Below are 26439 nucleotides of genomic sequence, written 5' to 3' on the forward strand. Positions count from 1 at the left end.
TAGTTAACTAGCACTAGACGCAACGGCGACACGAATCATGCAGGACGACCAGTGCAGTAGAAGGAGTAGAAGGCCAAAAAGAGAGAGACATACCACTTTTTCTTCCCTTTTCTTTATTAATTATTATCCTTAGTCTTGCCTTTTTGACAGGCCGAAGGATGATCGATCAGACCAGCCAGACGTTTCTTTAGCTCGAGTCTCCACCGACAGCCGCAGCGCGCCCAGCATCTCACCCATTCACGCTTCACGATTGGGAATGGCCGGTGAGGGTGGAGCTGCAGCGATCGGATGTGACACAGAGAGAAAGCTGCAACAAAGGAAAAAAAAGAGACTCGAACAGTTGTCAAGGGGTTGGGTAAGGAAAGAGGATGAAAAGATTTGGAATCGTCCGTCTTGAAAAGTTGGACAAGTAGTGGGTGGCAGAGTAAGTTAGTTAATCGATAGTTCAGAATAGATAGAGAGAGAGAGAGTTGGAGTTGGTAGTGGATGGATGGAATGGATGAATGATGGGGAAGTGATGATGCTGACTGAGCCGGTAACTTTACACACGTAACTATCAAGTACTGCATCTACACCAACGGGATACCAAGTAAATACCAACTATCTCATCTATCTATCTAACTAAGTACGTTAACAAGCAAGCAACAACCAATTCTCCTATCCTGTATCTCCTTCCCCCTCCTTTACAAAAATCTTGTTTACACTTTCCCTCAAACCAGGTAAGCTTTCGCCGTAAGAAAATCCCATCAACCATAGACCACTCTTCTATGGTTCGACCGACCGACACCCCCATCCCCAATCGGGTTTTCTCTATTCCCTCAGCTCCGTTCTCCATCTCCGACTACTACGTACTAAGTAAAGTAGTTAGTCTAACTATCAACGTGGCTTCCGCGCAATCACACACCCTTCCGTCATCGCACCAACAACACTCACTCACTCACTCCCCCTTCCTCTCTCTTTTCACTACTCAACAAAGAAAAACAAACAAAACCACCTTACTTCGTCCAATTACTTACCTCTCCGTCACAATCAACCAGTCCAATTCCTCCCTGAAGCGCTAAACAACAACAACCACCTAATACCTACTACCTACCCTCCACAATGATCACCGACGACGAGCTCCACCGTCTGGCCGTCTTCCTCGGCTCCTGCGCCATGATGATGATCGTTCTTTACCACTTCCTCGAGGTCAATCAGAAAGAAGATGACGAGGAGGTCGACGTCAAAAACAACAACAGCAACAACAACAAGCAACAACAATCTACGGGCGCGTCGTCGTCGGCTGGTTCGACCACTACTACTGCGTGAATTAGATTTAATTTGATTTGATTCGATTCGGACTTGGAATTGAAGTTGGGATTGCAGGGGATTGTCGCTATTATAATTGTCGGTTGATTGATTGATTGCTTGATGGGTTTGGCCTTGGAATGCGGTTTGGTTTCCGACTTTGCGCTACAAACTACTACATGTATGGTCTATTGTTCCTGGGCGTGTGCGCAAAGGAGACAGACAGACAAGGAAGGAGGAATTGGATGGTGGCGAAAGTGTGGTGGAACAGAACAGAAAAGTGGCGATGAATAGATACCCCGGTGGTCATCGTCAATACACTTACTCTTTTTTTAAATCTTCTTTTCAGTTGGATAAATTCGGATCCATTATCTATATGGTACATGGTTGATGTTGCTATGTTTTACAGGGGTGTAACATCTCGGGGATATCTGCATGCTGAATGCGAACAACAACACCGTGGCTCAAAAACACTCGCTGAATCCCGCTGTCAAATGCCATGCCATGTAATGCGAAACCGATGAAACTACAAGAATTAAAAAGTGAGGGTATCACAAATCGCGGTTCTCTTAAGTCACGGGCACCACCTCGTAGACGTCTTCGTCATTGTCCAGTCGCTCATTCCGCGCCGGGGTCGCGAGCTCACATCCGCCCGGATCCAGTCCGACTCCAATGTGCTCCTTCAGTCGCTGGACTGCCTTGAGGATCTCCCGGGACCTCTCCTGTTGAGTATTATTCCCATGCACTCGGTTAAAGGCACGGATGGAACTGCCGCTGGCAGGGATTATAAGTGAGTCTTCACTGTTGGGCTGTGCGGGGTCTGGGATGCCCAAGGGCCCAGGACTGCCGCTAGCATCGTTTCCCACTACATCGCACAAGTCAAAGTTAAAAATCAATCACTGCTCCGAACAATCAAACTAGTCGCAAGCTGAAAGAATGTTATCATCCAGCAGATGCTTTCTCACCAGTTACAGGCACCGTGGGCCCATCTCCGAGCTTCCATGCGATCGGTTCCAGATGCTCCTTCTTCACATGTTTGAACAAAATTGCGGCCGGCAGAGCGTCTGGGAACGTGCACCCCTTCCATGCGCAATTGAGCGTCTGAGACACGTGCACCTTGAAGACATGTTTCTTCAGTCCATCCAGATTGTGCATCTGCGCCTGGCAGTTCGTCCAATTACATGCAAATACCGGGTACGGAACTGCCGACGACATGGGAGGCTGCTGAGGCTGCTGGGGCTGCTGCCGCGCCTTGTTCGTGCTGCCCGGGGGCCGACCCGGTCTTCTTTTGCCCGTCATCGGTGTCACTCGCGTCGTTGTGGTAGGTACACTTGATCGTGACGGGGGCTGAGGGGTCGACGGTAGTTGCGGCCGCGTTTGTGGTAGCGGGGGCGCTGCCGAGGCAAATGGGCCGTTCTGTGGCTGAGGGGCAGCCTTGGAAGAACCAAGGTGCTGACCCAACACCGGCTGACCCTGCAGGGGCTGCGAAGGCGGATATTGTCGTGCCGGCTGTGACTGGGGAAGAGGTGGCGGTTGCCGGGCTTGTGGTGGAGGGGGAAGAGTGGTGTTGGTGGTGCTCGGAGGGACAGGCAGTGAAGGCGCGGGACGCGGCCGCGGCCGCGGCTGCGACTTTGGCGCTTCTGGGTCACGTGGTTCCAGCGCGTCGACCAGATCCCAGCGAAAGGTCGACAGGTCCGACGAAGTGTCCACATGAACAAAAACATCGCGCAAGCGAAGAAGGTGATGGTTCAGTGTCTCTTCTGTTGGGTGGCGGCCGGCTGCGATGAGGACGTCTCTGGCGATCGTCTTCGGGTCGTAGATCACCTTATCGACGGCATCCTCCTCACGTAGCGGTCTAACAATGTCGGCACGCGATTTCAAATGGTTTTTGGGTGCAGGGGAGCCGGTGCCTCCTATTTGTGGTGAATAATTGTAGATAGAGAGCCCTCCAGCCGGACGATCCTCAGCAGGCGCTGTTGCATAGCTGGGCAATGAGGGTCGCCCGGATGATCGTTTAGAGGTGGATGGGGGCGCTATCCGACGTCGCTTTGCATCATGACCAGGCTCACTACCATTTCCACCAGTATTTGTTTGCTGCATTGTAGTTTGCGAGGTTGTATTCGTCATCTGCGCAGGTGGATTAGGCGGAGGCGCTGAAGTCGACGGCTGGGAAGTCGGGACGGTCACCGGAGGAGCCGAGTTGGATGTCTGAGCTGGGGTCGTTGGAGTGGCGTGCGAACTCCTTTGAGGCGCTGTCATAGGTGAATAGGAAGGATATGTAGTGAATTGCGTCGGTGGCATGGGTGAAGGACGTGAAATGGGAGCTTGCGCCGGTGTAGGTGGCAGTAGTGGTGGGGCCGTATTCGACATCTGCAGTAGCAGGGGTGAAATGACAGCATTCGGGGGCTGGACTTGAGGCTGGCTTGTAGATACGGTACTAGACGATTGGGCAGGGGGTAGACTCGAGGGTACAGACCCTGACATCTGAGGTGGGGTCGGTCTAGACGGTGCTTGCGGGACTGAATGTGGCGTTGGATATGAAGCCGGCTGGTACCCTGGAGGGGGCGCTGGATTGGACTGAGGCGCCGGTTGAGACATTCGAGGAGGGGGCGGCCTGTACCCTGCTGGAGGGCCAGTCCTGTGTGTCTGCACCGGCTTCGGCAACTGATGCGCAAGTTTATATTCCTGCGAAGGAGGGGGCCTGGGTGATTTGGAGGGCAGCGACTTCGGACCAAAAGGAGCAGCGAAACGGGACGAGCTTTCACAATGAGAGCCTGGGGGTGGTGCCACAGTGGAAGCTTGGGTATACTGCGTTTGATGAGACCGAGGATTGGGAGGGTGATGTTGGTTTTCTGGGAATGAGGGAGGCCTCACGTCCCTCTCGTTTGAATACTGATATCCATGAGTACCGGCAGAGCCATTGTGGGCAGCTGTGTAAGACGAGGACGGGGGGACAGCAAAGTAGGGATTCGACTGATAGAATGCTGCATGGTCATCGACGCCTTGGGCTTCTGGGTCGTATCCATGGCGCAGGTAACTCTCCAGCCACTGCAAGTCTTCGCTTGACATCTTGCGCAGCTGGTGAGGCAGATGGATATCAAGTATGGTGCCAATTCTTCGCTGTCAGCATCATTTCCGACGTGCAAAACAGGAAAGGCGTGAAACTGTTCTAGAATTGTATCCCGAGCTGGCCTCGCTGTGACCGCAATCAACAGCCTAAAGCCTCACAGAGAAATCAAGCCAAATGGTCGGCGTGACGCGACCGCATCGGAAGAGGGATTGGCGGCGCGCATCAAAGAGGCTCGACGATGTAAATTCCCCACCGCCTCACGCGGGCGGTGAGTCGCGACAGGAGTTGTCTCCCACTGGCCAATCGGAGGCAGGATTAGCGTTAAGCGGAGTGTCACGTGACGCACACTTTTCAAGCTCGACTATTTATACTGCAACTTCCAACCTTTTCTGCAGTAAGCCAGACAAGATGTTCTTTGTCCCACAACCAACAGGCGCAGTCGTCTGACTTGATCGCCAACACAGTCATCTCTGTATTCTTCGCAATTCTGAGCCAGGAATCATGAGAACCGCCAATGCTTCACCCTCGCAATTCATGTTTCGTTGCAGAGAAGACAGCATTGGCTACTCATACCATGAGCTTCAAACACCCTACGGCAAGATCCTTGACGACTCCCAACCAACCTAGTTTACATCTCAAACGCGCCAGATTATCTCCTCATCAATCCATTACCATGGTTGAAGAGGTATACGGCTGGCGCAGAAGGAATTGCAGATATGCATTTACATCTAGACAAAAGTCTAGATCGCGTTCTGCCTCGCTTGCAGACCCGCACTGAGCATTTCGCAAGGACGCTGCGGGTTTGAGAGTGAGATACATGCTGTTGTAGATATATAAATTTTATATGTGATTGTTTGAATATAATGATCTTTGATTGAGATTTGTCTATTGTTGAGTGGTTGAGGTGTTCTGTAGCCTGTCTTTTTGTCTGGTACTGTTGTGAGCTTAAACATCAGACGGATGTAAGTCGCGAAGTGGATGGCTTTGCGGCAGTGATGTTGAGGACTCAGGTGTGCCAGTTGAGTACTAGATACTGCTTAGTACCGATTGCTTGACGGAGAGACTTGTTTACTCTGGCGTCGTATAAAGTTCCTTGAACGTGTATAGTCACTAAAATGTCTCGAGATGGTAAGAAATCTTGTAAGACTACAGATACTCCTCTGCACCAACAGTCATACCACTTCCCAGTCGAAAAACACGCTAGACGTTATTACACTGGGATACTACCCCAGAAGTAAATATAAATACCTAAGAATATGAGTACCAGCCGCAGTCATCATATCATACAAACAAACAGAAAGAAAGAAGAAAGTCATATGTCCCGCTCAATTGGCCGAAAACCAGACAATCGTAAACCGTTCCTCCACCTCATAATCACCACGAAAAAGACAAATAAGATACACCCATCACCAATACCCACCAACTACCTACTTACTGACTATGCCCAACACACCTCCCCCAAGCAGGCAACCCACACCCCATCCCCACAAACAACCACACCAAGAACACGACCACAACAGCCAACAAAACCATCAACTTAACATTCTTCCACCACATCCGTCTCCTCAACCCACGACTCCTAATGCGAAAATCGTGAGCACTGCCACCCAACCGATCCGTCTTATCCACCAGCAAATCGATCCGTTCACCTCTCTCCAACACCCGTTCAATATTCTCCGTCATGATGTTCCTCACGCTATCGATCTCCCGCTTTGCCGAAGCCAGCGAATCCGCCGGCGGGGCCGTATTGTACGTCTGCAGCAGCGAGCGGAGCTCATTGTTGAACGCGGCACAGCCGTAAGCCGGAAGAGCAGAGAAGTCCGTGCTGGAGGGCGAGTAGGTGGTGAGGAACTTGCGCTTGATTTCGAGGAGGAAGGCGAAGGGAATGCGGCGGCCTTGTTCGGCGGTTGCGACGACGATGTAGCTGAGGGGTGCGTAGGAGTTGGGTTCGCCCTGGCGGGGGTCATCGGGGGTGCTGGGTGTTGTGGGTGAGTCGGCGATGTAGTGCACGAAGAGACGCTCGTGGGTGTAGGTGAGCTTTTGCGGTTGGTCGTGGCTGATCTTGGGGAGGATGATGGAGGCGAGGGACGAGGCGGCGCTCGAGGATGTGCCTGGGGAAGAGTGTTCGGCGAGGATGGTTGTGCGGTGGGCGATGCAGGAGCTGTATATTAGGATGGGTGGTTAGTTGGGGATGATACTATTGAGAGAGTGTAGGTTGGGGAGTCAAGTAGATGTCGCGGTGTGTTGCTGTTTCAGCTGCTGGTTGGGTAACGTACTAGAGCAGGAAGCTCGATGGCTTCGATGAGGAGGCGGCCATGGTGGTTAGACGTCGCGATTATGTACTCGGATTGCTATACAAGACGGAGAAAAGCGTAAGGTCGATCTGGGCGAGTCTGGGCCCCTGCCTTGGACTGTGGAGGAGGGATTAATGCGAGGGATTATTTGGCGATAAGATCACCGCTCCGTGACGTCGCCGCCCAGACGGTTAACTCCCCGGATTCTGTCACGTGATAGATACTTGTACTACTGTGGATGTCGATTCAGAACTACTCCTTCATTGATTGGTACTTTACTATTTTTATGTATTTAGGCGATAAATACACGTACAAGTCAAATTCCATCCATATCAACGAATCACTTCGAGTCAGCTTCCACCCCGAGAGACATGTCCTCCAGCATCTCCGAAACCTCCTCAATCGGCTCACTCTGACTCGGTGTGCCCACAATCACCGTGTCACCGTCCTCGCTATCAGTATCGAAGTAGTCCTCGAGGTCGTCCGCTGATGTGTCAATGTCTATGAAAGACTCCTCTGTGTCTTTGGGCTTCTCATCCGGGGTTGGTCCAAGGCTTTCGTGTTCCACGGCGTGCCCCTCTGAGGAGTTTAAGCTGACGACGTCCGCCCACTGGCTTCCCGTGGCCATGTGGGACGCACGCTGGACCGTACTTTGACCCTCGCTTGGGGCGATATTGCAGTAAGAAATGGTCGAGGGGGCAGTACTTCCTGTGTGGATTGCAGGTCCTGGCATGGAGAATCCGCCCGTCTCGAGATTAGGTATGCCTTGATCTGTAAAAACGCCGCCAGATCCATCATCATCACCACCCGCCCACAGCGGAAGGTATCTAAACTCGTTGCTGGTAAGACAGGTGATGGTGTCGGTGAGTTTGAAGTGCGCTCCTTGTCTGCAACCCTTTGCCATGCGCTCGGTGAGATCGCCCAAACGTGTGCGCACCTGCTGGAGGAAGACGATTGGATCGAAGACGGATGCCATGGAGCTTTCGATAGCAGTTTCTCCAGGAATCACATCGGTCTCAATGTCAGAATCTAGATCTGGAAGAATCCCACCTTGTTTCTCTATGTAAATGTCACCACCGTACGCATGCTGGACAAACTTTGGGCTATCAAAGTCAACGTGGTTATTGAACTTGTTGACTGCCAGCAGAATGTCTTCCAAGGAAACATATGAGAGTTTTGCCTCATTTTCAGTCTGGAAAAGGTGGAGATGCCCGCCCAAGTCGGCGATTGTCATATCTCGGAAATTTTCATCTGGGTTTCGGAGACAGTCGCTATACCCCTCACCCCTGACCGTTCTCCAGAACGTCTTACTGATGATGCGTTCTACATAACGCATGTTATCGTAAGCATCGGTGTGTTCATGCGCTGGGTAGTTGCAGGGATCAATGTAATGGTTTATTCTCGAGGACCAAGTGTCAACGGATCTGGTAATATTGGCCACGATGTGGCCCCGCACATATAGTTTGAGCGAGGATAGTAAATCTGATGCCAATGAACAATGTTCGGTACAGTCATCGATGTGGTGAGAGATCATCATTGTGGACGGCAGCTGCAAGAGCCAGTCCATTCGTGAGCCCGTCAATTGTATAAATTCTTCGAGGACACGGTCCAGAAGGCTCTGGCTCGCATACTCGATCCGTTGGCGATCTTCATCATCCAAAGGTTCGCGTTGTCGGCCGTGGAACGTCACCTCTGGCCATTGGAGTCTGGGAGGTTTGCCCGCATTGGCCAGACGTAACAAAGCTTCTTCTCCAACCAGGACAGTGAAGGAATCCTGGCAAAGATAGTCGCATTCAATTCCGCGGGCAATTCGGTAGGTGATTTCCGGAAGAAGTTCAATAAAGCAGGCATTTGTACCGTCATACAGCCAGGTCAAAATGTGGATTTTGATGTGCCCTATGGTGGCAATACCAAACACCTTGGCCAGTGCAAAGAAGGTCCAAAGCTTGCAAGGCGTATCAAGACACGGGTTAACACCCCCTAGAGCTTGCAGGATATGTACGATACCTGTGCGGTGACGAGAATCCGAATACTCAGAGGGAAGAACTGATTTCTTACTAACACCCTCAGTTTCGACTCCTTCGTCTTCGCCGCCAACACAGTCCACAGGTAATTCCAAACGGCTTAATTCACGGGTCCAAGTCCGTATACCTAGTGGACAAGATAGTTCAGTGGTGAACGCCACTGCCTCGTCGTCCGTTGAGGGGGGAGTGAGGTTAATAACGTATTTAATGCCATCTGGTAGATTTCCCAGAAATTCAGAACGCTTGATCATGCGAGCTTGTCTTCTCGGATCAAAAAGTTTCGTAAACCAGGGAGATTTTGTGTCCAAGAGGGTGTGACTGTGAACATAATGGGGAATGGACGCTTCAAACTGTGGTTGCAATGACCTGTTTGGCACGTATGATGGAGGGTCTATAAAGACGATTGTATCGGCACCCTCAAATCGAAGAACATCAAGCTTGGAAATGTTCTCATCTTCCTCAATGTTCGGGTCGTAACTCGTATCTTCATCAGTTTCCTGTTCCTGGTAATATGCCATCTCGTGATCGGCCTGAATCTAGAGTAGCTTCAGTACTACCCATTTCACGCTTTAGCTCGTTGAGATCACGCACCTTCTGATGAAGACGGACAATAGGACAGAGAAGGGTAATGGTAAAACGGAAGAACGTCTGTAAAAAAGACACCGAGTTCGCCTTTCTGCAAATGAGGTAGTGACGTGGGTACTCTTGATCACTAGTATGACACAAGCTCTCACAGCCTCAGTCAGCCTTACCGTTTCGCCGCTGCCTGGAAGTAGCACCGAAACCAGTTTCTGTGCGTCAGAGTTGTCCCCGAAAGATGAAGAAGGGGCGAGAAGAACGCGACAAAGTGTAGCGAGGGAAAACAGAACGATAATTTCGCGTGTTCGTGAACTTCCACTGACTGTGGCGGAGATTCACGTTGCAGTCACTCGGTATTCACTGACAGAAGTGCCTGCAAACCGGGAAAACCCTTGCATATTTCCAGCCCCGGCTTCCTCAATGCCGATGATAACCATTAAGCATTAATATTATTTGTATACAATAATAAATATGAATATTTGAATGTAATTCGGAATAGTTCAGGGGAGCAGAGGCACAGAAGAGCCACGATAAGGTGTACAGTCTGTACAAACACACATACTAAGTTATTAAACGACCATCCCGACGTGGTTCTAGGGACGCTTCATTTTTCTGAATTAGTAACAGAATGTGTGATCCAGGTCACATTCCCACCACTGATAACACATGTATGTGACAACAAAGGGAAAGACATGCCCGTGACCAAAAGGTAGCGGAAGGGTATCAGATGCTCATATTTCGTGAATCATTGAAAGTCGTGAGAACAGCCAGCCCATAAATATTGTACATGTAAATCAATCAGATCCAAGAAAATCGTAGTTTGAGAGCTTTGAACGCCCAAACAGCTGCACCAAACTTATAGTTTTTCATCCCCACTGGCTTCATCTCTGCGTTTCTCGAATGCCAGCTCGTCCGACCACTGCCCTTCGCTGCTCGTCTTGCTCTTCCGAGATCCTTGGAGATCCTTCTTTGGTTCCTTCTTATCTGGGCGACGCTTTTTCTTCTCACGCTGGACGCCTCGTTGTTCATCAACCCGGCTTTCGCTCCGGCTAGTTCCTCCAAGTCGAAGATCTTTCACTTCCTTGATCACCTCACGGAAGCCTTCTTCGATATTGTTCATCCGCGCCAGTACAAGCTTGCTGAGCATATCCTGACTACTTGGGCTGTCGGGACGTCGGATATTACCTGTCGCGTAGGCTATTTGTGTAGTGAGGCTTGAAGGAACACCGCCTAGGAAACCGTTCGCTATCGCCTTGTTGTCCCCCAGGTCCGAACCTAAGCCATCGAGGATGGATGCTTGACGGCGCCGCTGGAAGTGGGAATCGGGTACCGAAAAGCCACCCACATCCGGAACAGACATCGGATCAGATCGGGTCATGGTCACGTTTCTAAGCCTGCTACCATTCGCAATATGTCTTTTCAGCGTCCACTGATCTGCAGAGGTAGACAGGACAGGCCCGCCTGCTGGATCAGGAGTCTCCGCTCTTGGCCGGACAGGGCTTGGTGAAGCTTTGGCGGCTTCGTGATCGTTATCTGAGGGGATCGGGTTGTACAGCATAGTGGCGCCCGAGTAATTTCGGGTGTGATTCTTGATCCGCCGCGCGGGACTAGTCTTGCGAGATTTGAGTCGGGCAGTTGATGGCCGAGAGCTGAAGTGCTTGGGCGGCGTATGAATCGGACTTTGTCTGGTGGTCTTGGGCGTATCGTCCTCGGAATCCAGTGCACCCGATCTCTGTTCTCCAGCCCATCCGCCATTGTCATCGCTTGTGAGTTCATCATCACCTTCCATACCCGTAACTCGCGATAACTGTCTGCTTCGCATTGGAGTCAAGAAGGTTCTCCCATTACGTGGTGTCGCAGGTGAGGATGCTACATGGGGAGGTTCAGCGTCGGATGTAGCGGAGTGATTCGTTTCGGTAAAGTCGCGCAAGCTCCTGGTAAAAGTCCGGCGAAAGCCCGTCCGACCACGGGGATATCTCTCGAGCCGCTCGACCTCCTCTGAGTCTTGCTCATCAGGGGGGTTAACAGAGCCTGATCCCATAGTCTGCATCCACTTGTTGACGACGCTGTGGCTTCCTCTGCGATCAAGGGCGGCGGTAGGACGTCTAGCTGTTGCGTCCCGGAATGGCCGTCGAAACACCTCGTCCAGAGCACGGTCTTTCTGGTATGTGGCAACTGATGGTTCTCGGACGAAGGGTCGAATCTGCGAGCTGAAAGCCCTAAATCGACGCCGGGCTCGAAAGCGGTCTGATGAATCACCTCGAGAAGTCGATTCAATCAAGTCGGTTGAATCGATTACCTGAGAACTCAGTATCGCTTTCTCGTAGAAACAGATTGTAAATAGGATGGGTAAGTGAGTAATCTTGATGATCGTGCGATTAATCCGAACGAATTCGCGGAATGGCACGAAGTAACGGAGTGGGGTGATCAGCCAAGCAAGAATATTGGTCGGGGCGACATAAGAGAAAAGTGCGTCCGATTTGACCATAGAGATTGTGTTGACGGCGAAGAGAAACTGGTGCTCCTGATTGGCATTCTGCACAATACTCATGAAGGAATTCGTCAAAACGGTGATGAGGATGGTGACGACGACAAAGTGACAAATGAACAGGAACACTGTCAAGATGAGTTTACCCAGCATATTATATTCGTCCCAAAGACTCCATGCTGTTGGAGTAAAACCCATGAGCATTTGAAACAGGGCATACGCGACAGCCCCAGGAGAATGATCATCGCTATTGCCAAACGCCTGCGTGAATGCCACGAAAAACCCGCTGCAGGCAATAATAATCAAAAGGAAGACCGCGATAAGGTCAGAAGCCATTATTCTAAATGCGATAAGCAGCTGAGAAAAGTAGCGGTAGTGGTCAAGAACCGAGAAAAGTCGCGGGAAAAGAAGGACTGCATTCGCGGCCAAGATGTCATACGCTTGATCTGCCACAATATGATTGCGAGTGTAGGGCAGGATGACACCATAAAGTCGCATGCAATAGTAGCAGAAAAGGAGGAAAAGAATACCGAGATCAAAGAGATTCCAGAAGCTCATGAGATACAAGCTAAAACCTTGCTCGTTGAACCCGACAATTTCGTCGAGCATAAAGCCAGCGCTCCAAAGCCAGAAGATAACCTCCAGCGGAGTAATTTCGAGGCGACGTTGGTTCAACACAGCCAGAAACAATCCCAGTAGAACAGCGAATGACAAAGTTGACAGGAACTGTCTGTATCGAGGCACACGTAATCGTGAAAGTTTGAACAATGAGGCATCCTTTGGGTTGTAGATCGTGACCGAACGTCGAAGTCCAGATACGTTGGGCTGTGGCTGACGATGCGACGTGCCAAGGGGAGAAGGATCAGGAGCGGTACCATACTGCAGCCTCCCATTGTTCCTGACTTGTGCGGGCGAGCGATGGAGGTAATCAGATGCAGAATGGAAGACAATCGTGCCAGCCCATATCGCTTCGAGTTGTTGTACCACCAGGGGATGCGACAAGAACCGTTTCGCCTGAGCGCGGATGGCCACTTCGAGACAAGAAACACGAGCGATAGCAGGACGTTTGCTTCCTGGCGTAGAATACCAGCCAGGTGCTCGATCGGAGCTTACAGTTGCCGTTGACGTCTGACCGTTGAGAGGGTAGAATTCATAGGAAAGCGCGTCGATCAATTCCCGCGTCGAATATTCTCTCAGCAACTTGATAGCGAGAAGCTCGCTGACCATGGCCCTAGTTTGGCTCACGCCGCTGTTGCCGGGATTCAGATGGACCTCCTTCGAGAACTGGAGACAGTTCGTTATCAGCGCATAAAGTGTAGCCCGGGAGAAATGCAACGTTCGAATCTTCTGCTGAATAGGCTTGACCAAGAATTGAGAGATTTGTGGCGAGCGCAATTGGTCCCAGGTTAGGGTGGTTTCGCATCGAGCAACAATGAGAGGACGGATGGCATGGGTGATGTTATAAACCGGCAGAGTGTCTAAAAAGTCAGCATGCGAACATAAATTGGGATTTTAAATGATAGGGCGAGAATCTGTACCTAGATGCGACGCAGAAAATAACGGAAGGAGAGGCGTGGACTCAATGGGTTCGTCATCCTCTTCGTCGGCGTCATCTTCAGATCTTGCGCCAGGCCCCTCATGGGTGCCGCTGTATCCGTTGATCTCCTCATAGCCTGGCTCAAGGCCTCGTTGAGGTGCATTATTCTGTAGAAAAGGCCATTGGGAATCGCGAGCTGTGTACGGCGATAAGAATGGCGACCGCTCTGCATAGACTCGTCTTTTCTTGGGGCGCAAAAGGGAGGCAAGCATTTTGGAAATGATCGTCCCCTGAAGTCTCAGCAACAATGGGCGGGTTTAAAGGATACCGTCACTGCATGTTGGGGACGCGCCAAAAACCAAGGCAGAAAAAGGCAGAAAAAACAACAATGCGTCACTCAGAAACTGAGTGAGCAAAGAGAAGGCCTTAAGAGTTAGGAGGGTTTTGTTGGAGCAGTTAATCCAAGGTGGGCAAGAAACCTGGCAGGTTCGCGTGATTCAAGAGGTATTTTCAACGGGGGGAGATAAGCAGGGAGAGCTGCCGAAGCGTTGAAACGATTTGCTCCCAAAATTAACGCAGCCCACATGCGCCTGCAGTGAGTGCAGCAGCGGAGGCGGCGATCGCAGGGAATCAGACGAGCTCGAAAGCTAGCGTCCGATAAGTATTTCCGCACCTGAATTGTCATTGGCGTGTGCTTTAGATCATTGGAACGGCACAATCTGGCCAGACCGCTAACCGACCCGTTAGTCTAGCTCATGGTGAAAAAAACATCGTACTTTTTTTCCGATGTACGTACTAAAAAAAACTCACACTGATCATAAGATGGAGGTCTCTGGGAACCCCGCCACCTTTCTTTATCGGAACAAGTATGTGACGGTGGGGGTGGCAAACAACCTTACCATTTACAGTGATAAAGAATGTCTATCAATGTATTGCGCAAGGGATGATACCACTTGACTGAGTTGAATTTTTCAGATCATCTGGTTTATATTACTATGTTTGAGGAACGTAACCACTATTGAATATCTACTTCTACGGATTACACATACATCAAATAACCTCCAAGCTTCTCCATAAGTATATCAATATATGTAGATATTATACCTCGCTTAGACTGTACTGATAGATTATAAATTCTCTCTTTTACTATATTTATCACAAAAAGAAACGGAAGATCATTCCTTTATCCCTTCTTTACTAGTAATTCTTATGCTCTTTGACACCCACTGAAGCAGGACCGAGAACTCATGATCTCGAAATTCAATTATGCATATGACTTACAACAAATGCACCTGATACTGAAAACAATCCCCAGGTATTCAATGAAATCAAATCAAGCGCAAAAGCAACATTACGCAAACAGGGAATTCTCATTTTGACCAGCAACCAGAGACACACTTTGAGCGCTACGCAGCATACATATGTGACACTCTAAGAAGCTTGCATTAATGAATTACCGGTGCAAATGACCGGATAGATTGATAAGCAGTCGACTCCGACAAGACCGATTACTAGTTCTTTCGCAATACATTGATCTGCCCAGGATCTGTGGGATGATTGTGCTACAAAGTATAATCACCATTGTATTCCAGACAACGTCATGCTTCAGATCTATGTAAAACTATGTCCCTAACCACGGAACCTTCGAAAGAAAGCTACTAGTATTGTTTCAAGCCTACCAATGATATACTAGCAAAGTCAATTATCCTGATAAAGTTACGCCAATGAATTATTCAAACATACCTAATTAAATAGCTTCTGAGGCAATAATCTCAAAACTCAAAGTGGCCGATCACAGCCACAAGTAGTATGAATTACGCTTTGATATAGGCGTCATTAAGCTAACTTTTGAGTAGACGACATATAGTCTACGGCTTAACATGACGTCGTGTACGACAAAGTCGTAGATATAGTGATCGAATATTGACAATAATATTCTACTATTCGCGACAGACACACCGTCCTCTCTTAAACAGTCGTGTCATCGATCATCAACTCAGGGCACAATGTATCCAACCTTTACCTTGTATATATTCTTCTCTCTTCTAGCCGCCAATTTACTTGTCCACGCCGCCACAAATCCCCTACAACAACCCCAATCACATTCAACCTTCTCTAATTGTAATCCACTCTTCACTTTCATCAAAGGCGCTGACAGTTACGTACTTGACAAATCAAACCTCGAATAGGGTGCATATGACTAGTACTTAATACCTCCACCCCCTAGAGCAACACTTAGGCTCCGATGGATCCGATTATTCCTATCTTTTATTCGGCAAATCCGTCCATTCCGTATCTGCGAAATACCCGTGAGTTCGGGAAAAGTTGGACAGATATATCCCAGGGACAAGCTTTATCTACTCGACTTTCGCGGCCTGGACTACACTAGGAAAAGTGGGATTCTTGTTGCTGGGTTTGGTTGCTACAATTGGATGTTTGTCTCTACTCCTGGCTATGAGGGGTTCTGGGATTTTAGCTTTGAGTGGAGTGTGTGGAGTATCTCAAGGAAGTTGATTATAAAAGAAATGATTTTTAGAGTCGGATCATCTTGTCATAACGGGAAATGAATATTATACGGTTGTGGTACAGTGGATTGATTGGGGATGTTATCGTTGTTGTATGAGCTGAGATTGCTTTGAACGCACTCCCAGTATCTATGGCATGTCGCTGGCATTTGATGTAGAATAACTTTCTGTTCAAATAAAGGGACATTTTTACCTTATTAAGTTAAGTTTTCCAATGCTATTTTACAAATGGGAAATTAGTGGTAAGCGCTATAGTTGGCGCCGTCTGAACGCCGTCCGGTGCGCTTGGACAAATCGAAACAATTCCGGCGCTAGATATGCAGGTGTTTGACGCCTATTTCTGAGACACTAAGTATGGCCCTACAGCAGCGACTAAGGGGACTCATAACCGGCCTCGGACACTAGATCGCTCAAATATCGTGATCTCTCTCCATCGTAAGCGAGATGGCGTCCCACGCACGAATCAATGACCCGCCGCACGCGTTCATGCTCAAATAGCAATTTTATGCGTAGCTCCTCGGCCTCTTCTGCAGACATTGGCCAGTCTTTCACTTGATCCATTACAGACCACACCAACTTCAGAGGTAAGCGTTGATCGAGCCGAGCTGCCTGTCGGGCTGCAGCAGCCCACCACTCATGTTGCTGCGGAGGAACATTCTCCGTCGAACAGATGCGATAATGTGGATCGACGAGCCGAAGTTTGATCAGGGTTACGTTCCCCGGCTGTCTGGGGTCCACTAAGCGGAAGGACTCCAGCTTCGATCGATAGGTATTGGGCCAGCTGAGAAGACGGCCCTCTGTGAGCGGGACCGACCCAAAAGTGTGCAGTGCCCAAGGGGCCTCCTCCTCGTACCGCTCCGGGAAATTTACATCATAAACTGCGACAAGTGCTTTAGGCACCTGACACTGGAGCTCTGAGGCGTGGATTTTGTCTTTGTGCTCAAAGGCCAAGCGGACTTGGGTGAGATTCTTGCACTCCACAACATACAGACTGGTGGCTGCTATCCGGTCGTTGCGGAGCCCCTCGGTGTGGAAATGCCTCTCTCCGTTATAGATGGGATTGTCGGGGTGTATTTCGATGCGGGTAATTTCCACTACAACCTGAAAACCCTTATCTTGAAACTGTTTCTCTAATTGAATAGGCTTGCGGTCATGGTGTAGCGGATCCGGGTACTTGCTAACTCGCTGCGCGTGGATTGCACGACCTGTAAATTCACCCTGCTTCCACTGCTCATACGAATACGAGACACCGGGTTCTGGGTGATTGAACCAAGCTCGACGAGTGCGTTTGAATTCAGCGACCCGATAAACGTGGGTAGGAACATCCCATTGATCGGGAGTGAGCAGATCCATCAAATTGGCGGGCTTGTCAGGCAAGGGCTCCACCTGCTTCCATTTGGGTGGTTCAGGGCCTTCAATGTACTCACGAGCTGTGTTGCGCAATATTTCCCACTCTTCGTAGGTGTCACACTGTAGCTGCCAGCGGGGCCCGTAATGCAGAGCATCGAACAATTTGTGCTCTTCTTTATAGTTATGAATCTCGCATCCATATGTCAAGATACGTGGTGGACGACAGCCACGGGTATTGCCGTAAAATAAGATCTCATTCCAGGAAGGAACGGAGCTTGCTATGAGGCGTTCAAGACATCTATACAGTTTCTGGTGCCTGCCAGGGTGAATATTATTGACGTATGAATTGATACGAACATCCAGGGGGTCAGTGTTATTGAACTTCACCTCACAAGGAAGCCATTGGAAGCGGTTCGACCAGCAGCTCTCCGGTCCTCCCTGACCAGGCCTGCGATCCAAATGATGGGGCCGGTCTTGGGGAAGACCCAAGGGATGAGGAGGTAGCTCTCCAGCGGGTTCTTCGGCCGAACCCCAGAGATAAAGGTCAAGGGAGGTCCGTCCCCCATGAACCAGGACTCGAGACTGATTGTAGACGAGGGGATACAAAAATGGATCCACTAAGCGATTATATTGAATGTAGGGTCTGGGCTTCGGGTGTGGGGCCACCAGTCGGTCTATCTCCGCTTGGACCCCTTCTTTAAAAGACAGGGACAGTGACCCTTGATCTGACAGACACACATCGGCATGACACACAGCCGAGGAACTGTCAAAGACCAGGAGGCGGCCTGTTTCTCGCCACGTCCCTGCTTTATCGCGCAGTTCCGCCAGGCACCATTCCCATGCAGCGGTGCTGATCAAGTGACCGTCCGGTCCTTCTGTGGCCTCGCGGTACCATTGCGCGACCTGCATCTCATCTGGATCCAGTATGGCAGAATCCCATCCAGGTTTCTCCGTGACCTGTTGCATGAGACGAAGCATGGCCATCTCCCGCTTGGTCAACCGAGGTGTGTGGCGGTAGTCCAACAACCCATGCGCAAAGCGAGCCTCTGGCGGGAGCTGAAAATCCAAGGGAATGGAACCGAACCCAGGCACTTGAAGCGATCCCGCCCCGTCATTGGTAAGAGTCGCCATTACTGAAGGGTTCTTGGCTGGGAAAATCAGTGCGCTGTGGTCTCGCTCGCAGGAGACATGAGCCCTGTGGCCCTGGTCTAAATAGTGTCAATTTCTTCATAACCCACTAGTGAGTAACAAGTTAGCCTTGGATACCTAAGCCTTGTGCTTGCTCTTTCCCCTTTTCGGATCCATCTCCGACTCCCTAGGACACACTAGGTTAATTAATATAGACAACAGACAAATCAGGCGATGTGGAATGTGCAATGCCTGCGAGTGAGGTCACTATCCCGGTTCAGCGTGTGTGGATAACGTGAACAGGGTAGCCAGCTAACATCTCAGCCGGTCCTTCTCGGTTCAAACGAGTAAGGATAATATCAAGGACTGAGGTCAGGGATGATCGATTCCGGGATTACCAGTGCACTATGTTCAGATATAAATGTGCCACAGCTTGTTCAATATCTGACACTAGGGCAGCTCCAAAAGTATCACATTTTGGGATGTTTCCAGAGTAAATAAGATTACCAGTTGGGTTGTTAGACTTCATGAGGAATTTTCTAAATAGTTTCTCTAAAGGTATACTAGTCTTTTGTCACGTGTTTGTGCTACTAATCAATGGTGAGGGTCTCTCTACGTCTTGACTGGTCGATTTCCCCCTCCTTATTAGCTGTTCACCACAAACTCAACATAAACAAAACGCCGACTTCCCCCTGCTTACACTTCCCCCTGTGCCATAAATCTGTATCCATAAAATCTTGATATACCTCAGAATACAAGTAGCCAAACATGTCAAATAAAACAGCCTTTGAGACCATCCGCCTACCAACCGTCCCGGAGATCGAGGCTGCAACAGAGCGCCTAAGCATGTCCGATGCATACGACCAAGTCTTCCGCGTGGGGGAGCGCTTCGCAGTAAAATCAGGCTATGGCGTACCTCTCATCGAGGCTGAAACTATGAAGTTTCTCGAAGACAACCAAGTACCAGTTCCAAAAGTCCATGCAGCCTGCAAGGACCCAGACTCAAAGAAAACCTATATCATCATGGACCATGTCCCTGGCGATACCCTTGAAGTACTCCTGCCATCTCTGAATCCGAGCGAAAAAGCCACGATATGCAAGTTAATCAAGGACGCAATCACAAAGCTACGGAGTATACCATCCCCTGGGTACTTCGGTATGGTGAACCGCCAACCCTACCTTGATGGAGTATTCTGGACTTCGAAGTATGACCCCAAGGTCTCTGGGCCCTTCACAAGCCAAGAGGCCTTCAATTCCGCCATCATCGAAAGACTCCGCCAGATAGAATCAGAACAGTACATTCGCTTATTGCGACCTATGATTGAACGCACACTGACCGGTCACTGACCGGTTTTCACTCACGGTGACCTTCAGCCGAAGAATATTATGGTCGAGAGGCTCGGAGCTCGTGATGGATGTCCGGAATTTAAGATTATTTTACTGGATTGGGAGGGTGCTGGGTGGTTCCCCGAATACTGGGAATTTTGCAATGCGACGATCGCCTGCAGGTTTAAACCTGCTTGGCTTGACCTTGTGCCTGATATATTGGAGCAGTATTCGTTGGAGTTTCTTATGATGCAGGTGGTGTATGCTGCGGTGTTTTACTAGTGGGAAGGGCTGGGGCAGACAAGCTTGCTGGATTTAGGATATGATGACACTAATGATGCGTAGGGCTGTAGTATATATTAGGGAGGACTGAGGATTTAAAGTAAGCTAAGTCAATGTTCACGACAAGAGGTGACAACTGATCGTAGATAAAGGAGTGTAGTATATTGATCTAGACACACAGTTTGAGTTCGAGTTTACCTGCAAGTTTATGTACAGTGCAGTGCTTATCTCTTGCCTGTGGCATGCGGTTACTTCTGAGTTACTCGCTCGGAGAATAACTGCGCTCTCAGCGACACTGCAGTACCAGATTCCTTTGAATGTTTCGAGATCACTTCAGAACCAGAAGCAAATCTTAAGATGAGTTAATCTTTAGGGGTTAGGTCTGAATTGCCACGCAATTTACCGACTACTGAATGGCACTGCATGGGCAGCTACATCTTCAATATAGCTCTAAATGCACCATGTGATAAGACTACTGTACTCTAGATACAAGTTGGTCATAGACAGGACTCACACGCTCCAATCGATGCATCCCATCAAATCACACACGTCTCGCTAAGAATGTGTCTTGGCGTGGTTCTCCAGTATTCTCATTACCTCTTGCTTATCATCAGCCATTTGGTATTCAGATCTCCATCTCCAAGGGAAGGAAAACACGTTATCCCAATCTGACGGTACCTCCGAAGACCATAATCTAAGCAAACTTGCCTCGACGGGGATCTCGGGACTGATATCATTTAATGGAAAGTCCACAACGGCTCCAGCGTTGAGTAGAGCCTTCACACATTCAACCTGCCCCCAGTATGAAGCTGCACTCAATGCGGTTTTATGCTTTCCAGTTACCAAAGCCTGGTTGACATCAGCCCCCTTTTCAATGAGAAACATAACAATCTCAACGCTTCCTGCTGCGGCTGCTGCCGCAAGCGCACTTCCCAGTGATCCAGTCACGAGTTGAAGATGGACACTTGCACCCTTGTCGATCAGAAGTCGGACGCTGTCAAATTCCGCTTTATATGCTGCAGCGGCCAGGGCACTTCCGAAGAATCCCGAGAGAGCCCCATCAATTGTTGCTCCTTTGCTGATAAGGTACTCCACGATTTCTACATCTCCTGCCCAGGCGGCACCGGCAAGTTCACTTCCCACGAGCCCATTCTCGAGAGGCAGATCCACCATCGCGCCTCTATCTACCAAAAGCCGGATCACATCGAAATGGCCTTCAAATGCGGCTATAGCAAGGACACTTCCGTACGGGCCCGTGAGTGGCATATTGATATCCGCTCCATTTTGAACTAGGAAGTGAACAGCATTAAGCTCTCCATAATATGCAGCGGCTGCAAGGGCGCTTCCATAACTTCCTGACACCAAATTGACGTTTGCACCCTTGTCCAGCAGAAACCTGGCAGCCTCAAGCTCACCACCAGCCGCAGCAGCGGCAAGAGGGCATCCAATGGACCCTCCGGGTAAATTGATTATCGCTCCATTCGCAATTAGAAGTTGCATTAGTTCAAGCCTACCGGTGTATGCTACAGCTGCGAGAGGACTTCCCCACTTGTCTTCCCCGAGTTAATTGACATCCGCCCCTTTGTTCAGTAGTAGCCGGACCGCTTCAATTGTCTCACAGCAGGCAGCAGCAACAAGAGGGGTTCTATGGTATTCCCCAAGCTGGTTGATATCAGCACCTTCGTCAAGCAGAAACTGAATGGCTTCAAGACTACCTCGAGAAGCTGCAGCCCCCAGCGGGGTTTCACCGGATTCTCCATGGAGATTGATCCCTACCCCTGCCCCTCTCTTTACTAATAGTCGTGCTATATCAAGGTGGTCATGAGACACGGCAGCTGTCAGAGCAGTTCCGTGGTAGCGATTAACGTGATTAACAGAGGCTTTGTTTTGTACCAGGATCTCCACAATATCCCTATGACCTTCTTTTGCCGCCAAATATAGAGCATTGCCCCCATCACACTCATAATCAATAGGTGCACCATTTTCCACAAGCCTCTGACAAATCGGAAGATGATTAGTCTTCACCGCTAAAATCAGGAGACTTTCATCTTTCGAATTCTTTAGAGAGTTATACAGTGCCCCAGCACTTTCCCACCAATCAAGAAGTATTGCATCGAGCCCAAATGAGCACATAGCAAGTATTGGAAGAGTCGGTGGGGAGAGGTCTCCTGCGATCACCCTGTAGGTTCTCAGAAACCTGTCCTCATCTATCAATTCGTACAATCTCGGATAATAGCCAAATCTGCCGTCCATCACAACGTCATGGTACCACCTTTGATAGAAAGGTCCGCTTTGTGTTGGTGAATCCAGAAATCTTTTGAGCAACGAGATAAGCCCATTATCAAAGTCTTCCGGATTTGACACCATGGTCTCATAGCGTTGAGCATGGTGCATCCAATGATACCGACAATACATATGGAAGTGGTTCGTGAGGTGTGTACTAGAATCATCAGCGGCTACAAGTGCCCTGGCTGTTCTTTCGGTGGTGTAGGTTGTACCCTCTTCCTCTTCACCATGCGCGACCATAGGACACTGCAGGCAAGCCTTGGAAGCATAACAGTCCGCCGCTCGCGTGTCCCACAATTCCTTCTCGATGGATTCCACTACAGAAGCATGTGGAAATCTCAGATAGCCTGTGGACTCGTCGATTACAAGCAAATTTTGACAAAGACCTAGTAGCCTTTCGATGCTAATCTCTTCTTCTGGCGCATTGCGATCTCCGAGAAATCGAACAGCTGTCACAATGTACTCTGGGCTCACAGGCGAGTATGAACACATCACCCACTTGAAAGCACAATCCACGAGCTGTTTCTGGGATTGCACTCTGGATATCCGGTCATAAATTTCGTTATAAGCATCTGATAGCTCCTTCGGCATTATTGCAAGGCGTTCGCGAACAGCACTGTCAATATCACAGTCCTTGAGTTGTTCAATTTGCAAATTCACCCACTGGAACCTGTTTCATGGATCAGTATTTGCCCGTCCGAGGAGGCACGGTTAGCTTGGATACAAGAGCGAAGCTTACATTCCGTTGCTTTTCTCTGTGAGTATATCGATCGTCTCTGTTTGAACTTCCTTTGAGATACTCGTCCACGGATTATCCCAAAGGCAGGTGATCCTGTTTCTTATGAAGCTTTTGATATCCTTTTGGACGCCCGGATTTTCGGTAGCAATAACGGGAAATTTTTCAAAGCAGGCCATAATATCAGGCTCCGGACGAGCAGAAACAAATACCCTAATTGAATGCCCCGATTGAGTCGAAAAGAAATTAATGATCTCCTTGAAAAGCTCATGCCTTGACCCCTTGTCACATTCATCAAGAGCATCAAGAACAACCGTGATTTCGGCTATACCATTTCACTGACCGATGCAGGTACTCTATGCAGGTCCCGATATCTAGTTTGGTCATCTGATTTTCCATCTTGGCAAAGAGACTGAAGATCTTTGTGAATCTTTCTATTAGGGAACTCTTTTTCGGGTGAGCATGCTAATTGGCGCAAAAGGCTCCTGATCACATCATCTGATATCTGAAAGCTCTGTCCTCTACGTTCACAGTAGTAAAATGCCAGTCCCTCAGTAGGCTCTTGGGTTTCCAAAAGATGATCAATGACCATAGACGTCAAAACGCTTTTCCCAGTGCCAACTGTGGTTATAGTCAATTCAATCGAATCCCCTTCTCATCTTCCCTTCGAAATGGAAGACTTACTGGATCCTTGCAACCAGATAACCTCTGGTGAAATGCTCCGCTCCCAAATTTCGAAGATTGGATCATGAAGAATCCACCGGCATGTATCGGCCGCTCGGTCTTTCTTCTTGGGATTATGGCGGTCAAATGGCTTGTTTGGTGAAACCCAGTTGAGAATAGCTGACACTCGTTGTTCATCCATTCGCTCAAAGAGGGTATCGAAGCTTTCCACGACGAATGAATCCAATCCACGGAACTTCTCCAGTGCTTTGAGAATATCATTGACATTTTCACTCATTCGGCCGGTTACCTCATTCTGACAATATTGGACAATTTCAAGCAGCTCGGAATAACGCGACTTCAGATCTGTAACTTGGTTCTGCCCTGCCTGGGGGCTCAAAATGGCTTCAATCAGGTGAGAGGCAGTATGCTTTCTGAATCGCTTGGAAGCGAAGATGAGAAGCTTCAATGCTGCAACATAGAGTTTGACGAGAGCGGACCGGAGCATTTCCCATCGCTCGAGGACCACCTTCCCTCGATAGATCTCCTCGTATGCGCTTCCGCAGCTAATATTCCGGATGAGGATATCTGCTGTCAAGGCTGCAACTGCGGTTTCTGCGTCTGCGTTGGTCGGCACCTAAATACATCAGCCAAGGTTCACTGCCTGACAAATCTTGTCTGAAACATACCTGCAGAATACCTTTAACCAAGGGCCAGACTATGCTCGCGGGCTGGGGCAGAAATTGTAACGCCGATGTCCCCAACTGTGGTTAGACAATCAATAATACTCCCTGTGTACTCCCGAGGGACGATCGTGGGGCCACGGATCTTGAATTTGTAGGTTCGATCATTCCATTGCTTCTGCCTTTCCCGAGTCATCTCGATTATTGTCCGAAAATCTGTACCAGTAAAGGTAGATGATGTTGGCTCCTCAGTTGACCAGATCTCAGCCGGTGTCACCATGAGCTCTTTGAGCTGTCCTTGCTCCTCTTCTGACATGGCCTCAAAGCTCTTTTGCCACAGGTCTTCAGGAGATTTATCGGCGGGGACCGGGGGCGGAAGTGATTCCTCTTTCTCGTAAGACGCGTCGTTTGCCCCCGCGTCCTTCTTCGCCGTCAGTGGAAGGCTGTCAGAGTCATTGGGGTTGGTCTTCTTGTCATCATCATTTGACAGAGACTCGGAGGTAAGTCTCGGAATCTGGGGACTTGACGAAAACTTGCAAGGTCTCGGTACGGGATGGGCATTAGGGAAGGTGGCTGGCGCGGTAGCAGAGGAAGAAGGTCCTCCAGTAGGACTGTCCTTCACTCCTTTCGCTCTCGACCTTCCCCTTTTCAACGTAAAAATCTTGAAACAGTTTAAGAGTCCCATGGGAGGAAGGGTCATGTAGCGTGACGGCTTGTTTGGCAAGGAGACTCAGCTGGCTAAGATCGTTTGGCTCAAATCACGTAGACCATAGCGAAGCGAAAAGAACGCAGATTGAAAGGAAAAGAAGGAGTCTTGCCTGCTAATTAGTGTTAGCCAGGTCGCAGGCGAGCTCAGCTCATGCAGGCCCAAAGATCCAATCAGAATGACAAGGCGAGAGGTTTGCAGCTGCGGAGCCATCCATGGCGCTAAATGTTTGTTGGCCAAAACTTGGGGTTGACAAGAGACAGGAGTTGTCAAATCGTCCTCGAACAAGCTATTAATCCAGTTCAGCCAACGCAACCCTTTTCATGATGTCCAGTGTATATGTCCAAATTCGCTGCGCGGAGTACCCAGAACACATAAGGGAAAAAAGGGCAAAGTGCCAGTATCTAGTAGGCATCGTCGTGTCCAGCCCCACTCCCCGGGGGATCATCCGCCCGTAGTTTGTGCCCGATCGCGGATCTGTGCTCCAGAGGGGTGCGAACAGCTGTCACTCAAGGAACGAGAGCCAAATTCCACTCCTGTGCAATCTATAAAGATAGGTTAGAACAATTCGGACATATTTCTCGACTTGCCTACTCATCACCTTTGGCCAAGCAATTCACGGTTCAATAAAACGCTATACATCACATGGCCAGATGAACTACACCTCCTCATGCTAACATCAGATAAGGAGCACTTTCAACTGCTGAATGAAGATGACAGCCTTGTCTTCCAAAGCCTATGGTCGCGGGCCGTCGCTCACTTATGCCCACGTGTACCATATCTCGCAAGTAGCCTGATTTATAGGTGTTTTTCCTTCGCCACTATTCCTTCGCGAAGAACCTCGGAGATTGTAGGAACAGCAGAGCTTAGAGGCTTTGAGTTGGTAAGGTTTGATCAATCTCAGATTGCCACTCTCACCTTAGTCAAATAATAACCGAGATGGAGGCCGATACAGACATGTAGGCTCCATTCTCAATCTGACCCAATTCCGACTCATTTAGGGAGAAATCGCGAATCTTTTGCGAAGTCTGGGTCCTCGCGGAGGTCATTCTTTCTCTCCATTACTCACTGTTTTGATACCTTGCCTTCAAGTCGATGCCGGCTTTCCAGAGGCACCAGTAGCAACTGGTGAATTCTGGGCATGTAACAGAGGACTTATCTCAGCCGATAAGACGAGTCTTAGTATTGATGCAGGAATCTCGAAGATCTCGGCCCCAGGTCAAGATGAGGAACTACCCCAATATCCGCAATGCCCGAAGCCTCAAGCAACCCGGCAAAGTATTTCAAAAAGTAGCATAACATGCAAAGTGGATTGTGCCGTGAGTGAAGCTGTCGCATCACCAGCTCCTCGGATTCGTCGTAAATGCCTTACCATCTCTGTTAACCATGGGCAGCCACCAAATGAAGTGTTTAGCGTCCCGGCGAAAGGCAGAAGGGCTTGTCGGGAACGCAGGGCATGAAATCTTAGATTATGC

The 26439-nt window shown here is 49.4% G+C and overlaps 10 protein-coding genes across 10 annotated transcripts; 4 read left to right on the top strand and 6 right to left on the bottom strand.

The window, feature by feature from the left end:
- Nucleotides 1–693: 693 nt before the first annotated feature.
- Nucleotides 694–1304, top strand: BO87DRAFT_458505 (uncharacterized protein; the record flags this gene model as incomplete). Its single annotated transcript, XM_025628880.1, has 2 exons — nt 694–719; nt 865–1304. Coding segments are annotated over 2 exons (223 nt in total), but the record flags the coding sequence as incomplete, so codon positions are not given.
- On the top strand, nt 804–1636 carry BO87DRAFT_376008 (dolichyl-diphosphooligosaccharide--protein glycosyltransferase subunit 4). The gene has a single exon (XM_025623183.1). It carries the CDS (start codon nt 1102–1104, stop codon nt 1306–1308), a length of 207 nt encoding a protein of 68 aa, XP_025480726.1. The 5' UTR covers nt 804–1101; the 3' UTR covers nt 1309–1636.
- Nucleotides 1637–1647: 11 nt separating this feature from the next.
- BO87DRAFT_415442 (putative C2H2 finger domain protein) lies at nt 1648–4545 on the bottom strand. Its single transcript, XM_025626689.1, has 2 exons — nt 2253–4545; nt 1648–2152 (listed from the first exon to the last, which is right to left on the bottom strand). The coding sequence occupies exons 1-2, from the start codon at nt 4354–4356 to the stop codon at nt 1857–1859; spliced, it is 2400 nt and encodes a 799-aa protein (XP_025480727.1). The 5' UTR covers nt 4357–4545; the 3' UTR covers nt 1648–1856.
- Nucleotides 4546–5478: 933 nt separating this feature from the next.
- BO87DRAFT_357586 (synaptobrevin family protein) lies at nt 5479–6792 on the bottom strand. The gene is made up of 2 exons (XM_025621424.1): nt 6634–6792; nt 5479–6518 (listed from the first exon to the last, which is right to left on the bottom strand). Exons 1-2 carry the CDS (start codon nt 6672–6674, stop codon nt 5789–5791), a joined length of 771 nt encoding a protein of 256 aa, XP_025480728.1. The 5' UTR covers nt 6675–6792; the 3' UTR covers nt 5479–5788.
- A 168-nt stretch (nt 6793–6960) lies between these two features.
- On the bottom strand, nt 6961–9522 carry BO87DRAFT_333294 (uncharacterized protein). The gene is made up of 2 exons (XM_025620405.1): nt 9267–9522; nt 6961–9211 (listed from the first exon to the last, which is right to left on the bottom strand). The coding sequence occupies exon 2, from the start codon at nt 9191–9193 to the stop codon at nt 6992–6994; it is 2202 nt and encodes a 733-aa protein (XP_025480729.1). The 5' UTR covers nt 9194–9211; nt 9267–9522; the 3' UTR covers nt 6961–6991.
- Nucleotides 9523–9755: 233 nt separating this feature from the next.
- BO87DRAFT_333298 (cation channel family transporter) lies at nt 9756–13902 on the bottom strand. Its single transcript, XM_025620406.1, has 2 exons — nt 13281–13902; nt 9756–13220 (listed from the first exon to the last, which is right to left on the bottom strand). The coding sequence occupies exons 1-2, from the start codon at nt 13549–13551 to the stop codon at nt 10111–10113; spliced, it is 3381 nt and encodes a 1126-aa protein (XP_025480730.1). The 5' UTR covers nt 13552–13902; the 3' UTR covers nt 9756–10110.
- A 1382-nt stretch (nt 13903–15284) lies between these two features.
- Nucleotides 15285–15493, top strand: BO87DRAFT_376013 (uncharacterized protein; the record flags this gene model as incomplete). The annotated part of the gene is made up of 1 exon (XM_025623184.1): nt 15285–15493. A coding segment is annotated over one exon (184 nt), but the record flags the coding sequence as incomplete, so codon positions are not given.
- A 683-nt stretch (nt 15494–16176) lies between these two features.
- BO87DRAFT_357595 (DUF4246 domain-containing protein) lies at nt 16177–18464 on the bottom strand (the record flags this gene model as incomplete). The annotated part of the gene is made up of 1 exon (XM_025621425.1): nt 16177–18464. Exon 1 carries the CDS (start codon nt 18283–18285, stop codon nt 16177–16179), a length of 2109 nt encoding a protein of 702 aa, XP_025480732.1. The 5' UTR covers nt 18286–18464.
- Nucleotides 18465–18977: 513 nt separating this feature from the next.
- Nucleotides 18978–19971, top strand: BO87DRAFT_376015 (uncharacterized protein). The gene has a single exon (XM_025623185.1). The coding sequence runs from the start codon at nt 19051–19053 to the stop codon at nt 19627–19629; it is 579 nt and encodes a 192-aa protein (XP_025480733.1). The 5' UTR covers nt 18978–19050; the 3' UTR covers nt 19630–19971.
- Nucleotides 19972–20397: 426 nt separating this feature from the next.
- On the bottom strand, nt 20398–24943 carry BO87DRAFT_458512 (ankyrin repeat domain-containing protein; the record flags this gene model as incomplete). Its single annotated transcript, XM_025628881.1, has 7 exons — nt 20398–21443; nt 21510–22846; nt 22916–23193; nt 23256–23533; nt 23597–24212; nt 24265–24339; nt 24386–24943. 7 exons carry the CDS (start codon nt 24941–24943, stop codon nt 20446–20448), a joined length of 4140 nt encoding a protein of 1379 aa, XP_025480734.1. The 3' UTR covers nt 20398–20445.
- Nucleotides 24944–26439: the final 1496 nt, after the last annotated feature.

Source organism: Aspergillus neoniger (assembly GCF_003184625.1).
Source record: "Aspergillus neoniger CBS 115656 unplaced genomic scaffold BO87scaffold_13, whole genome shotgun sequence".
Lineage (NCBI taxonomy): Eukaryota > Fungi > Ascomycota > Eurotiomycetes > Eurotiales > Aspergillaceae > Aspergillus > Aspergillus neoniger.

Bases quoted from the DNA above. Each gene is read 5' to 3' on its own strand.
- BO87DRAFT_376008 (XM_025623183.1), top strand. From the start codon at position 1,102: ATGATCACCGACGACGAGCTCCACCGTCTGGCCGTCTTCCTCGGCTCC.
- BO87DRAFT_415442 (XM_025626689.1), bottom strand. From the start codon at position 4,356: ATGTCAAGCGAAGACTTGCAGTGGCTGGAGAGTTACCTGCGCCATGGA. The intron at 2,153-2,252 runs GTGAGAAAGCAT...TGTGCGATGTAG, and splicing joins GCCCACGGTGCCTGTAACTG to TGGGAAACGATGCTAGCGGC.
- BO87DRAFT_357586 (XM_025621424.1), bottom strand. From the start codon at position 6,674: ATGGCCGCCTCCTCATCGAAGCCATCGAGCTTCCTGCTCTA. The intron at 6,519-6,633 runs GTACGTTACCCA...CCTAATATACAG, and splicing joins CCATCGAGCTTCCTGCTCTA to CTCCTGCATCGCCCACCGCA.
- BO87DRAFT_333294 (XM_025620405.1), bottom strand. From the start codon at position 9,193: ATGGCATATTACCAGGAACAGGAAACTGATGAAGATACGAGTTACGAC.
- BO87DRAFT_333298 (XM_025620406.1), bottom strand. From the start codon at position 13,551: ATGCTTGCCTCCCTTTTGCGCCCCAAGAAAAGACGAGTCTATGCAGAG. The intron at 13,221-13,280 runs GTACAGATTCTC...CTGACTTTTTAG, and splicing joins ATTTTCTGCGTCGCATCTAG to ACACTCTGCCGGTTTATAAC.
- BO87DRAFT_376015 (XM_025623185.1), top strand. From the start codon at position 19,051: ATGTCAAATAAAACAGCCTTTGAGACCATCCGCCTACCAACCGTCCCG.